Source organism: Anomaloglossus baeobatrachus, chromosome 7, assembly GCF_048569485.1.
Source record: "Anomaloglossus baeobatrachus isolate aAnoBae1 chromosome 7, aAnoBae1.hap1, whole genome shotgun sequence".
NCBI lineage: Eukaryota > Metazoa > Chordata > Amphibia > Anura > Aromobatidae > Anomaloglossus > Anomaloglossus baeobatrachus.
The window spans coordinates 59,191,200-59,205,524 of NC_134359.1; the positions used below are offsets into that span (position 1 = coordinate 59,191,200).

The following is a 14,325-nucleotide window of genomic DNA, read 5'->3' on the forward strand; positions in this document are numbered from 1 at the left end:
CCTGTGCTTTGCGAGCGACCTGCCTGTGCTTTGCGAGCGACCTGCCTGTGCTTTGCGAGCGACCTGCCTGTGCTCTGCGAGCGACCTGCCTGTGCTCTGCGAGCGACCTGCCTGTGCTCTGCGAGCGACCTGCCTGTGCTCATGGCTTAATTTGTATTGAGGTCAGAGAAGGGGCTTCTCAGCTTTGTAAGAGTTTTAAAGGAGCTTTGCAGAATTAGGATAGATCATCAATAGCAAATATGGTGTAGTCCAACACCCACCAGCGACCAGATGAAAATTGTGAAAAGACCAGAAAGGTGCCTCTCTGGTGTAGTGGACATTCACAGGTACTGCAGGTCAGCTCCGATTCCTTAGGATCTGCAATTCCTGAGAACAGCTTCTTCCCAGTGCACCCTCAGCCTGATTTGCATGTCTTCTCATGACTGGCGAATCATATCTTTACAAAATAACATCACTTTTATTGATAGACAAGACAAACGCCTACACAGCCATACTACTACTTCCATAGGTAAAAATGTACTGAAGAGCTCTTTGCGAGTGATTGGGACGGGCTGCAGTTCCTTGCACAGCCAGGTTGTTGTGACTACACCAGCGCTGCTGCCCTATGATCATTAAATCACCACTCCGGCATTTTCTTTTCTTAGTGCTGGATTGGTGCTTTGAATCTAACTCATCTGCCTCCATCTTCATCCTTTTTCTGACTCAACTTTGGTCCCGCAGGGCCATTTTGTGTCCGTAGCTTCCAGCTGTCTGCAAGTCAGAAGTTACTTGATAAGCTCTCAGTACAAGTCTATGAGAGCCAGAAAGAGGCTCTCTAAAGGCCACATTACACACACAGAGATAAATCTGCGGCAGATCTGTGGTTGCAGTGAAATTGTGGACAATCAGTGCCAGGTTTGTGGCTGTGTACAAATGGAACAATATGTCCATGATTTCACTGCAACCACAGATCTGCCAAAGATTTATCTCTGTGTGTAAAGTGGCCTTTAGACTTGTATTCAGCTGTGACCTCCGGCTCCATGAAACATTGGAGCAACCAGTAGGTTACAAATTGGAGAAGACCGACCGGAGCAGCAGTGATAGAAGATGAAGAGCGAGTATGACTATGTGCGCACGTGTGCGTAATTCATGCAGTTACGCTGCGCTTTGTAGCGCAGCGTAACTGCATGCGTCCTGCGTCCCCTGCACAATCTATGGAGATTGTGCAGGGGCCGTGCGCACGTGGCATATTAGAACGCAGCGCTTCGGCTGCTGCCCGAATCGCTGCGTTCTAAGAAGTGACATGTCACTTCTTCTGTGCGCTTTGCCGGCAGCCCCTGCCCTGTCTATGGGAGGAGCTGCAGGCAGAGCGAACGTTATCGCCGGCACCATGCGCTTCAGAATGCAGCTTTTCAGCTGCGCTCTGAAGCACACCTTTTCGGTGCAGTGCAGAGCGCACACGTGCGCACATAGCCTAAGACAAGGGGCAGGGGACTTGCATTTAAATCGCCACTCCAGTGGTGAAATAAAAAAATAAAAAACACTCTGGAGTGTTGCTTTCAGTCAAAACGGGAATATCCTTTTAAGAAAAATAACTATTTTAGTTCAGGGGAGAACGTTAGGAATATTCTCTATTCATAGAATTGAAGAATGTAAGTAACACCTGTCCCATGAGAGCAGGAAGGAGCAGTTTGGGGGCGATTATCGATCACTTATCACTATCCTGCCTTCACTGTGTGTGTGTATGTATGCGTGTGTATGTGTGTATATATATATATATATATATATATATATATATATATATATATATATATATATATTATATACCCCTCTGTATACCGTTACATATGAGGAGGGTTATAATGTACTGCAGCGGTCTATTCTCCCTGTGACCTCCTCGCAGTCACTCCAGGCCATCTCTTCCGATATCCTTGCTGCAGCTCCACCGCTGCCCTTGTCCTGGTTTCTGACCCTTCACCCCGGCCTGTTGTGCTGATTCATTGCTGTAGTAACATAATGAGCTGCAATGTGATCACCTATTATTCTGTGCTGTGTGTGTCCGGCCCCTGTGTTCAGAATCCAGCAGGTCATGGGCTTATAAATAGCCAGCAATGTGTCACCTTCATCTTACTTCGCAAGGGCAAGAAGCAAGAGCAGTGTCTGTGTGCCCCGTCTCACAGCAGGTGTAATATCGGTATAAAGTGACAATGAATAAGAATAAAAGAATTCAGGTCGTCCCATTGGGCACATGGAGCAGCGCTGCACGTACACGGCTAATAAGAAATTACAGGAGGTACCGTACTCAGCGCTTCTCACTTTTGGTTTGAGAAGTGAGAAACGCCAACGATGTGCCTTTCTCAATTGTTTGCCAGGTACCAGAATATATCTTGTTGGCGTCTACCGCAATTAGGACAGGTACAGTGCCTTGCGAAAGTATTCAGCCCCCTTGAATTTTTCAACCTTTTCCCACATTTCAGGCTTCAAACATAAAGATAAAAATGTTAATGTTATGGTGAAGAATCAACAACAAGTGGGACACAATTGTGAAGTTGAACGAAATTTATTGCATATTTTAGGCCATGTGCCCACGGGAGCTTTTTGCTATGGAGTTTGCCTGCCGCGGAAAACCTGCGGATTTATGTGGCTTTTCCAGATAAATCCGCAGGTTCTAGCATGTACAGGCACTCCCCATGTTACCCTATGGGACATGGGGAGTGTCTGTGTCCACACTGCGGAAAGTGCGGCTGCGGAATCTCCTGCAGAGATCCCGCAGCCGCACCTAACTGCATGTCAATTATTCATGCGGATTTACTTGCGGAGATCCCGGCTCTCCGCTATGGAGATAGAGGCCGGGACGTCCGCAGGTAAATCGCGTGAAAGTCCGCATGTTTCCCGCAGCTATTCCGCTGGAAACTCGCAGCTAAAATAGCTGCGGATGCCGGCGGGCAGCTGCGGGAAACATGCGGCCGTACCTGCGGATACATCTGCAGGTACGAGCGCCCGTGGGCACATGGCCTTAAACTTTTATAAAAAAATAAATAACTGAAAATTGGGGCGTGCAATATTATTCATCCCCTTTACGTTAATACTTTGTAGCGCCACCTTTTGCTGTGATTACAGCTGCAGTTGCTTGGGGTATGTCTCTGTTTTGCATATCGAGAGACTGAAATTCTCGCCCATTCTTCCTTTGCAAACAGCTGGAGCTGAGTGAGGTTGGATGGAGAGCGTTTGTGAACAGCAGTTTTCAGCTCTTTCCACAGATTCTCGATTGGATTCAGGTCTGGACTGTGACTTGGCCATTCTAACACCTGGATACATTTATTTGTGAACCATTCCATTGTAGATTTTGCTTTATGTTTGGGATCATTGTCTTGTTGAAAGACAAATCTCCGTCCCAGTCTCAGGTCTTTTGCAGACTCCAACAGGTTTTCCTCAAGAATGGTCCTGTATTTGGCTCCATCCAACTTCCCATCAATTTTAACCATCTTCCCTGTCCCTGCTGAAGAAAGCAGGCCCAAACCATGATGCTGCCACCACCATGTTTGACAGTGGGGATGGTGTGTTCAGGGTGATGAGCTGTGTCGCTTTTACGCCAAACATATAATTTGGCATTATGCCCAAATAGTTCGATTTTGGTTTCATCTGACCAGAGCACCTTCTTCCACATGTTTGGTCTCCCAGGTGGCTTGTGGCAAACGTTAAATAACACTTTTTATGGATATCTTTGAGAAATGGCTTTCTTCTTGCCACTCTTCCATAAAGGCCAGATTTGTGCAGTGTACGACTGATTGTTGTCCTATGGACAAACTCTCCCACCTCAGATGTAGATCTCTGCAGTTCATCCAGAGTGATCATGGGCCTCTTGGCTGCATCTCTGATCAGTCTTCTCCTTGTTTGAAATGAAAGTTTGGATTGACGGCCGGGTCTTGGTATATTTGCAGTGGTATGATACTCCTTCCATTTCAATATGATCGCTTGCACAGTGCTCCTTGGGATGGTAAAGTTTTAATCTTTTTGCAACCAAATCTGGCTTTAAACTTCTCCACAACAGTATCACAGACCTGCCTGTTGTGTTCCTTGGTCTCCATGATGCTATCTGTGCTTTAAACAGAACACTGAGACTATCACAGAGCAGGAGCATTTATACGTAGACTTGATTACACACAGGGGGATTATATTTATCATCATCAGTCATTTAAGACAACATTGGATCATTCAGAGATCCTTAATGAACTTCTGGAGTGAGTTTGCTGCACTGAAAGTAAAGGGGACGAATAATATATTTTCAGGGGTTTTTTTAAGTTTAAAATAAACAATAAATGTCGTTCAACTTCACAATTGTGTCCCACTTGTTGTTGATTCTTCACCATACCATTCAAATTGTAATGTTTGAAGCCTGAAATGTGGGAAAAGGTTGAAAAATTCAAGGGAGCCGAATAATTTCATACGGCACTGGACATGATGCTTACAAGCTGTCTGCGAGATTTGGCAAGCAGGTCACAGACTCCACATCGGTTAACACCTCCCAAATCTTCATGCAAAAGTCATTTAACTGCAGAGCTGAATTCACAATTTAAGGCTTCGGAGCCGAAATTAAAGTTGTTTTTTTTTTTTTGTTTTTTTTTTTTTTTCTGGTGACTAGCATACCTGAGAAGTGTCCTCTTTACTCCAGACATTGTTGAGTAATGACGTAGGACTCTCCTAAGCCTTTAGGGATGTCTCTGACAACAAGCCTGATGACTGTTTCCAGTCACAACTAGAAAAATTGTCACTGCAACTTTTGACTACAAGGGCTTGTTCACATGCTTTTTTTTTTTTTTTTTTTTCTAGCACTAACAAAAGCAATGAGATTTTTGGAATCCCAGGTTGCTGGGGATTTTTTTTTTTTGTTTTTCCTCCAAATCAATTCTTGCAGTGTTTTTCACCCATTCACATGAATGGGGAAAAACACACTAAATAATGAGTTTAAACAACATATATTTTATGCTTGTTTTTTTTTTTTTTTCCTGGCAATACATTTGTTTTTGAGCAGACAAATCTACTGGAAATACTCGAGCTGTGCACACAGCCCGGGGGAGCGGTTACATAACTATTTTGACAACAGCAGGTAGAACCGTATTAAAACCATGTGCAAAAATGTAAACAGTTTTTACCATATGGTTTTTAAAAATCTGCGCTTTTAGAAGCCACATTGCAAAACCGCATCATCTCAAGGTAATTCCACCTTCATAGAATTTTATTTATTTTTTTTTTTTTAGAGAATCTTTAATAAAGAATAAAATTAATTTTAATAATTCCTGAGTTTTTTTGCATCTTGTTCCCATAGTTTTGGGTTGGTATTATTGTCATGTATATGATGCATTCCTGCTACTAAATGCAGTAGGTCTGACATAGTGTGTCCACCCATATCCTGTCCACCGCCATTAACATGAGAACGGCAGCAACTATAGGCATAGAAGTGGTGTCTAGGTATAGTAAAGTAGCCATGCGCTACGCAATGAAACCACCTATAGCACCACCTAGTGGAAAACAACGGAGTTAGCATTTTTATTTCGAAAACGGAACGAGATAGAGAAAAAAACTGAATTACAAAAATTATAGGGCATCATCAATTCAATACAAATCGACACCTTGCATATAGAAATGCTATGATATGAAACCCATGACCCCTCCAAAAAACATTGAAAGCTGGTCACGCATATGGCGCTCATTTAACTTTGATCCTCAGTGGCCACCGTCAGCTGCAATGCACATCTGGACTCTGGACAGCATACTGTATCTTGCTGCACGTTGTGCAGTATGGTAGGTGACACGTTTGCACAAGCATCTGTGATACGTCGTCGTAGGTCCTGCAATGTTGGTGGAGGGGTCACATACACCTGCTGTTTGATGCGACCTCACAGAAAGAAGTCCAATGGGGTCAGGTCAGGTGAGCGTGGAGGCCACTCCATGCAGCCACCATACCCAATGACTTGTAGGAAGGTCTCCATGAGGTATCGCTTCACGTCCGCAGCCTTGTGAGTGTTACACTTTCTAATCATAGCATTTCTGTATGCAAGGTGTCGATTCGTATAGAATTGATGATGCCCTACAACTTTGTAATTCACTTTTTTTTTCTCTCTCGTTCCTTTTTCAAGATAAAAATGCTAACTCCGTTGTTTTCCACCAGGTGGTGCTATAGGTGGTTTCATTGCGTAGCGCATGGCTACTTTACTATACCTAGACACCACTTCTATGCCTACAGCTGCCGCCATTCTCAAGTTAATGGCGGTGGACACACTGTATAAAGACTAATGAGAATCAATACTTCATATAAATGTAGTCTGATCTCTAATACACAATGTAACTCAGGATCCATCAGCGCTAAAGATCTTTTTTTACATAGACTTTATATTCAATAGAATCGGCAGCACTCAAAAATGCCCTCACTTTTTCATCCATTTTTGTTCACCCATATTGGAGCAGCGACACTTTGGCTCTGGAATACACTGAGCATTTCCCAAGCGTGTGTGTATATAAATAAGTAAGAAATTAGGAGTAGGATACACAATAACTTTGCCCACACAATTAAAATTCCCATTTTTCAGTGCTTAAAGCAGCACTTCAGTGTTTTTTTTTTTTTCAGTGTTGGCGTGACTCTTTTTAAATTTAAGCCCCCTGTGATATACTCAACCTTCCGGTGGCTTCATCCTTTTAGCACTGCTATGGTCCTATATGGCACTATCTTGTGCCCGTAACCTCTCGCTGGCAGGAAGTCAGACGTCATGTTCCAAGCTTCCAATGAAAGTCTAGGAGAGCAAGAATGAGGCTCTCATAGACTTACATACTTGTGATCTCGGGCTCAATGAAACACTGGAGCTGCCGGCAGGTCACAAAGGAGACCGATAGGAGCAGTGGTGATAACAAAAGACAGGGTGAGTATAAGACAGGGCGCCCGGGTACTTAGATTTATAGCACTGATATAACCCCCGAATGTTGGATTGGTGCTTTAATTAGATCCAACACTGGTGGGTCACATTGGATGCAGCAGGTCTGAATTTTTGGTAGTGGTCATGGTTATGTTTGTATTATTTTGCATATTTCAACACATTTATGGATATTTGGGACTTAGCTTTGCAACCTTAATAAAGCGCAGCCAAAGTCGCCGGGAAGCCTTCCCCATAGGTGGCGTATGCCTGACCTCTACACCCAGAAAGGACCTGATCATGGGGCTCCACAGGCTTCCACTGGTAACATTCAGTGGAAAAATAGTATTACACAGTGCATAACAAATTCAATATATCATCTTGCTGAAACCTCCAGAAAACAAAACCCTTTTTGCTTTGGCTTCAGCCCTGGCCGGTAGAGAGGGGACCCCAAGTGTCAGACGTCCCCTCTATAACACGGAGAATAGGCTGCTCCCCCTGATAAAACTCTTTGATGTCTTCCCAAAGCCTTAGTAAAGCTGCGCGCACTAATCCAGTGACATGGTTACATTTGATTTGTGGTTTATGAATTTTAATATATTTTTTTTTTTTTAATGACTTTTTCTGCAGGGTCGGTAAACGCCTGTGAAAAGACGTCATTTATATTTCTCCGGCAAGAACTGCCCGTACGACTGGCAAATATCATGAAAGAAATCAGTTTGCTTCCTGACAACCTCCTGAAGATGCCTTCTATCAAACTGGTGCAGAGCTGGTAAGACGACCTCCCCGGACAGCGAGGGGCGGCACGTCTCCCCTCCATGCTGTGTACATGTGAAGCATTGTTATTCTGCCTCTTAATCTGGAATTACTGATAATCTGACAGTGGAGGGAAAATATCAGTGGCCGATACATATTGTAAGGCGGTCTCAATGTTTCCGTTGGATTGCAGTTAGGCCTTGGAACCCTGCTTTTTAGGCCAGGGGCTTTAGAAATCATGGTCTGCAACGCTAAAGTGGCTCCTAGCTTATGGTGAATAGTACATGAATTGGATTACTTGGGATCCATTACAAAAACTATCATAAGGATCAGTTAAGACTCCTGGAAAAAGGAAACTGGTGTGAACAGATCCCATAACTTTTTTTTGTCTGTAGCTCCTGTCCAATCAGGAGAGGGGAGGAAGGAGGAATACTCTGTAAATTAGTGCCACACCGGCTGATTTAGGCAGGACTGGCCGACCATCCTACTGTGGCCGCTGCCCCCCAAGGCTATGTGAACAAAGAGGTTTTTAGGAGCTTATCTAATAATAATAATAATAATCTTTATTTCTATAGCGCCAACATATTCCGCAGCGCTTTACAATTCAGCAGGATCATATACAAACAAGTAACAGTTATAAAAAATACAATAATTAGAGGGATAAAAAAGGCAACCCTGCTCGTGAGAGCTTACAATCTACAATGAGATATGGGGGGGGGGGCAAGGTACAAGTGCTTATTACAATGACAGTCCAGCCATCTCAAGGAAATGGGGGATAGATAATGGCTTCCTGGACCAGTCGGCCAGAACCTTGAGATGCTTTTGGATGCCATGGCGTTTGACGTGGGGTTATGTTCTGAGAAGGCGTGGAGGGATTATGTGAATTTAGTTCGGCTAGGGAGTGTGATAGGCCACCCTAAAAACATGCGTTTTTAGGGAGCATCTGAAGCTGAGTAAGTTGTGATTTGTCCTAACCTCTGGGGGTAGAGTGTTCCAGAGGATTGGTGCAGCTCGGGAGAAGTCTTGGGAGCGGGAGGTTGGATTAGTGGGGATGTTAGTCGAACGTTGTTTGCAGAGTGTAGAGAACGGGTGGGGTGATAGACAGAGGAGGGTGGAGATGTAGGGGGTGCTGCACTGTGGAGAGCTTTGTGGGGGAGAACAAGCAGTATGAATTGGATCCTGTGATATATGGGCAGCCAGTGCAATGATTGGCACTGAGAGGAGGCATCTGAGCAGCGGTTAGGCTGCTTTCACACATCTGGTTTTTGCCGTGCAGCACAATACGGTACTTTCTTTGTCGCTCCATTGGGAGACCCAGACAATTGGGTGTATAGCTTCTGCCTCCGGAGGCTACACAAAGTGTTGTGTTGTTAAGGTTGAGGTACCCATTGCGGGTACGGAGGCTGGAGCCACATGCCGTCTCCTTCACCATCCCTTATGTGGCTCTGGGAGAAGTGGGATCCAGAGCGATCATCCATTTGCTGGGACCGTGCTCCATTCGCAGCCCCTGGTGGAACCTGCCGGACCTGAGCCTCTTCAACCTCAGGGACTGGGCCCTGCAACTTAAAGGTACTCTGTGTCCCCATAGGGGACTGTGCAGGGGAGCGCACCTTCTTCCCGGAAGCCGCGGTAGTTGTTGAAATTGAGGAGGCCGGTGGACTTCCGCGCCGACCGTGCCTGCTTGTCGAGCGCGGCCTCAAATTTAGTCCCCGGCTTCACCGTGGCCTAGTCGTGAAAATCCCGCCCCCGGGCCTGCCTGTCAGGGGTAAGGGTGGGATTACCGACATGACGTCGGATGTGAGGGCTGGAGCATCCTGCATGTCTTCCTCCCCCCTCACTGACCACTGTGGGGACCCCAGATTCCCGCTCTTTGCTGGCGCCGCCCTCGGCCCCACTCCTCCCCTGAGAGCTCCGGCGGACATTTTCTGGCATTCTGCCGGTGGATGCTTCTCAGTGAAGCAGCTCTGCAGCTCCGGGGGATCCACGACAGGGAATCTGGAGGACACACTCCGCTCGTTAGCGGTCGGTAAGCCACACCAGTCACCCGGTGCTGGTCCCCCTAGGGTGCCGGGATATATATGGATATATATATATATATATATATATATATATATATATATATATATATATATATATATATATATATATATATATATATATATATATATATATATATATATATATATATATATATATATATCTGTTCGGAAAGGCTGTATACCCTTTTCCCATATACCCTCAGTGGTCACTCTCCTAGGAGACAACAGCATGTCGTCCACAAGGAGCAAAGCTACTAAGGCACAGGTTTTTTTCGCGGCCTGTACCTCTTGTGGGGCTATGTTACCTGCGGGTTCCACCTACCCTCACTGTGAGCAATGCTCGACTCCTGCCTCGCTTGCTCAGCCGGAGCCTCGGGCACTGGTGGGCCCCTCGGCTCATGTAGACCCCCCTGCTCCCCCTGAGCAGGCTGCAGGGACAGAGTCTCCGGTGTTGGCCTCTTTTGCTGAGAAACTCTCTGTCACTTTCCCAATCCATTGCACTGTCTATGGACAAATGTTCTTCTAAACTCCTTGAGGCATTGCAGTCCAGACCGGACCTTCCACAGGCCCCGGCCCCTGTTAGCTTGTCTCCTCCAGGCCCTCTCTCGGTCCGCGCCGCAGCGCGCTCCCAGGTTGGCCCCTAGGTCTCAGGCGGAGGACTCCTGCCCGGACCGCAGTCCCAGACCGGCTAAGCGGTCTCGCTGGGACTCTTTCCCCGACTTCCTCACGCTGCTCGGGATCCCAGCTTGAGGACTCTCAGGAAGACGAGGCGGACGTGGGAGCTCAGGGCTCTGACCCTGACTTCGCCCTTAACCTTGATACACCTGAGGGGGGCGCCTTAGTAAATGATCTTATCTCGTCCATCAACCAGGTGTTGGATCCCTCACCTCCGCCTCCTCCTGTAGAGGAGTCGGCGTCTCAGCAGGAGAAACACCAGTTTCGGTTCCCCAAACGTACGCGCAATACGTTTTTTGATCACTCTAACTTCAGGGATGCTGTCCAGAAGCCCAGAGCGGTCCCGGACATGCGCTTTGCTAAATGTCACCCTGACACGCGTTACCCCTTTCCATCTGAAGTCGTTAAGGGTTGGGCTCACTCTCCCAAGGTGGATCCTCCAGTCTCCAGATTGGCTGCTAGGTCCGTTGTGTCTGTTGCAGATGGCTCATCCCTGAAGGATGCCACTGACAGACAGATAGAGCTCTTGGTGAAGTCCATCTATGAGGCCACGGGCGCGTCTTTCGCCCCAGCCTTTGCAGCCGTGTGGGCTCTCCAAGCAATCTCGGCTTGTCTGACTGAGATTAATGCTGTCACACGGAATTCTGCTCCGCATGTTTCGTCTTTGACCTCTCGGGCATCAGCCTTTTCGTCCTACGCCATGAACGCCGTCCTGGACTCCACTAGCCGTACGGCTGTAGCATCTGCTAACTCCGTGGCAGTCCGCAGGGCCATGTGGCTGCGCGAATGGAAAGCAGACTCTGCTTCCAAGAGGTTAACTGGTTTGCCGTTTTCTGGCGACCGTTTGTTTGGCGAACGATTGGATGAGATTATTAAGGAATCCAAGGGAAAGGACTCCTCCTTACCCCAGTCCAAACCTAAGAGACCTCAGCAGAGAAAAATCCAATCGAGGTTTCGGTCCTTTCGTCCCTCCGCCAAGCCCCAATCCTCTTCGTCCAACAGGCCGGAGAAAGGCCAGAGGAACTCCTATGCGTGGCGGTCCAAGTCATGCCCCCAAAAGGCCGCAGGAGGCACTGCCTCCAAGACTGCCTCCTCATGACTCTCGGCCTCCCCTAGCCGCATCCTCGGTCGGTGGCAGGCTCTCCCGCTTTGGCGACGCCTGGTGGCCACATGTTCAAGACCGATGGGTGAGAGACATTCTGTCTCATGGTTACAGGATAGAGTTCAGCTCTCGTCCTGCGGTTCATTTCTTCAGAACCTCTCCACCCCCCACTCAGGCCGACGCACTTTTTCAGGCAGTGGACGCTCTAAAGATAGGAGTTGTGATCCCCGTTCCCCTTCAGGAACGTAGTCGCGGATTTTACTCCAACTTGTTCGTGGTGCCAAAAAAGGACGGGTAATTCCGTCCCGTTCTGGACCTCAAGCTACTCAACAGACATGTGAGAACCAGACGGTTTCGGATGGAATCTCTCCACTCGGTCATCGCCTCGATGTCACAAGGAGACTTCCTAGCTTCGATCGATATCAAGGATGCTCATCTCCATGTACCGATCGCACCCGAACATCATTTCCTGCGTTTCGCCATCGGGGACGAACACCTTCAGTTCGTGGCATTGCCTTTCGGCCTGGCGACAGCCCCATGGGTTTTCACCAAAGTCATGGCATCCGTCGTGGCGGTCCTGCACTCTCAGGGCCACTCGGTGATCCCCTACTTGGACGATCTCCAAGTCAGGGCCCCTTCTCGGGTGGCGTGTCAACAAAGCCTTACCGTCGCTCTGGCGACTCTCCAGCAGTTCGGGTGGATCATCAACTTCCCGAAATCCAAGTTGACACCGACTCAATCACTGACTTACCTCGGGATGGAGTTTCATACCCAGCAAGCGTTAGTCAAGTTACCGAGCGACAAACAGCTTTCTCTGCAGGCAGGGGTGCAATCACTTCTTCGGAGTCAGTCACACCCCTTAAGGCGCCTCATGCACTTCCTGGGGAAGATGGTGGCAGCTATAGAGGCAGTGCCGTTCGCGCAATTCCATCTACGGCCACTCCAATGGGACATTCTCCGCAAATGGGACAAGAGTGCGGCTTCCCTCGACAAGAACGTCTCTCTTTCCCTTGCAACCAAAACATCACTTCAGTGGTGGCTCCTACCCACATCTGTCGCGGGGAAAATCCTTCCTACCCCCAACCTGGGCTGTGGTCACCACGGACGCGAGCCTGTCAGGTTGGGGAGCGGTTTTTCTCCACCACAGGGCTCAAGGAACCTGGACTCCAATAGAATCGTCCCTTCAGATCAATATCCTGGAGATAAGGGCAGTATATCTAGCCCTATTGGCTTTCCATCGGTGGCTGGAGGGCAGGCAGATCCGTATCCAGTCGGACAACGCCACTGCCGTCGCCTACATCAACCACCAAAGCGGCACTCGCAGTCGTCAAGCCTTCCAGGAAGTCCGACGGATTCTGCAGTGGGTGGAAGCCACAGGCTCCACCATCTCCGCAGTTCACATCCCGGGCGTAGAAAACTGGGAAGCAGATTTTTCTCAGTCGTCAGGGCATGGACGCGGGGGAATGGTCTCTGCACCCAGATGTGTTTCGAGAGATCTGTCGCCGCTGGGGAACGCCGGACGTCGATCTCATGGCGTCACGGCACAACAACAAGGTCCCGCCTTCATGGCACGGTCTCAGGATCACAGAGCTCTGGCGACGGACGCGTTAGTCCAGGATTGGTCGCAGTTTCGACTGCCTTATGTGTTTCCCCCTCTGGCGATGCTGCCCAGAGTACTACGCAAGATCAGGTCCGACTGCCGTCGCGCCATTCTCGTCGCTCCAGACTGGCCGAGGCGGTCGTGGTATCTGGATCTGTGGCATCTCACGGTGGGTCAACCGTGGGCACTTCCAGACCGCCCAGACTTGCTGTCACAAGGCCCGTTTTTCCATCTGAATTCTGTGGCCCTCAACCTGACTGTGTGGCCATTGAGTCCTGGCTCCTAGCGTCTTCAGGGTTATCTCAGGATGTCATTGCCACCATGAGACAAGCCAGGAAGCCAACGTCCGCCAAGATCTATTACAGGTCTTGGCAAATCTTCCTATCATGGTGCGCTGATAACTGTTTTCCTCCATGGCCGTTTGCCTTACCCACTTTTCTTTCATTCCTTCAATCTGGAATGGACAAGGGTTTGTCCCTCGGCTCTCTCAAGGGCCAAGTATCGGCGCTCTCCGTGTTTTTTCAAACGTGTCTAGCCAGGCTTCCGCAGGTCCGCACGTTCCTGCAGGGGGTTTGCCACATGGTCCCACCTTACAAACGTCCGCTGGAACCCTGGGATCTTAACAGGGTTCTGTCGGCTCTTCAAAAACCACCTTTCGAGCCGCTGAGAGATGTCTCTCTCTCACGTCTTTCGCAGAAGGTGGCCTTCCTAGTGGCAGTCACATCACTTCGGAGAGTGTCTGAGCTCGCAGCGCTGTCATGCAAAGCCCCCTTCCTGGTTTTTCACCAGGATAAGGTGGTTCTGCGTCCTGTCCCGGAATTTCTCCCTAAGGTGGTATCCCCTTTTCATCTAAATCAGGATATCTCCTTGCCTTCCTTTTGCCCTAATCCAATTCACCAGTGTGAAAAGGATTTGCACTCTTTGGATCTAGTGAGAGCACTCCGGCTCTACGTGTCTCGCACGTCGCCCCTGCGCCGTTCAGATGCGCTCTTTGTCCTTGTCGCTGGCCAGCGTAAGGGCTCTCAGGCCTCCAAGTCAACCTTGGCTCGGTGGATCAAGGAACCGATTCTCGAGGCCTACCGTTCTTCCGGGCTTCCGCTCCCTTCAGGGCTGAAAGCCCATTCTACCAGAGCCGTAGGTGCGTCCTGGGCATTGCGGCACCGGGCTACGGCTCAGCAGGTGTGTCAGGCAGCTACGTGGTCTAGTCTGCACACTTTCACGAAACACTATCAAGTGCATACCTATGCTTCGGCAGACGCCAGTCTAGGT

General features: G+C 48.4%; 1 protein-coding gene across 1 annotated transcript in view; it reads left to right on the forward strand.

Moving 5' to 3' along the window:
• Window positions 1–14,325, forward strand: part of PDK1 (pyruvate dehydrogenase kinase 1) — a 92,367-nt gene that overhangs the window by 2,499 nt on the left and 75,543 nt on the right. The window contains exon 2 of the mRNA XM_075317331.1: window positions 7,515–7,656. Coding sequence (XP_075173446.1) covers window positions 7,515–7,656 — 142 coding nt within the window. The remainder of the gene's footprint in view (window positions 1–7,514; window positions 7,657–14,325) is intronic.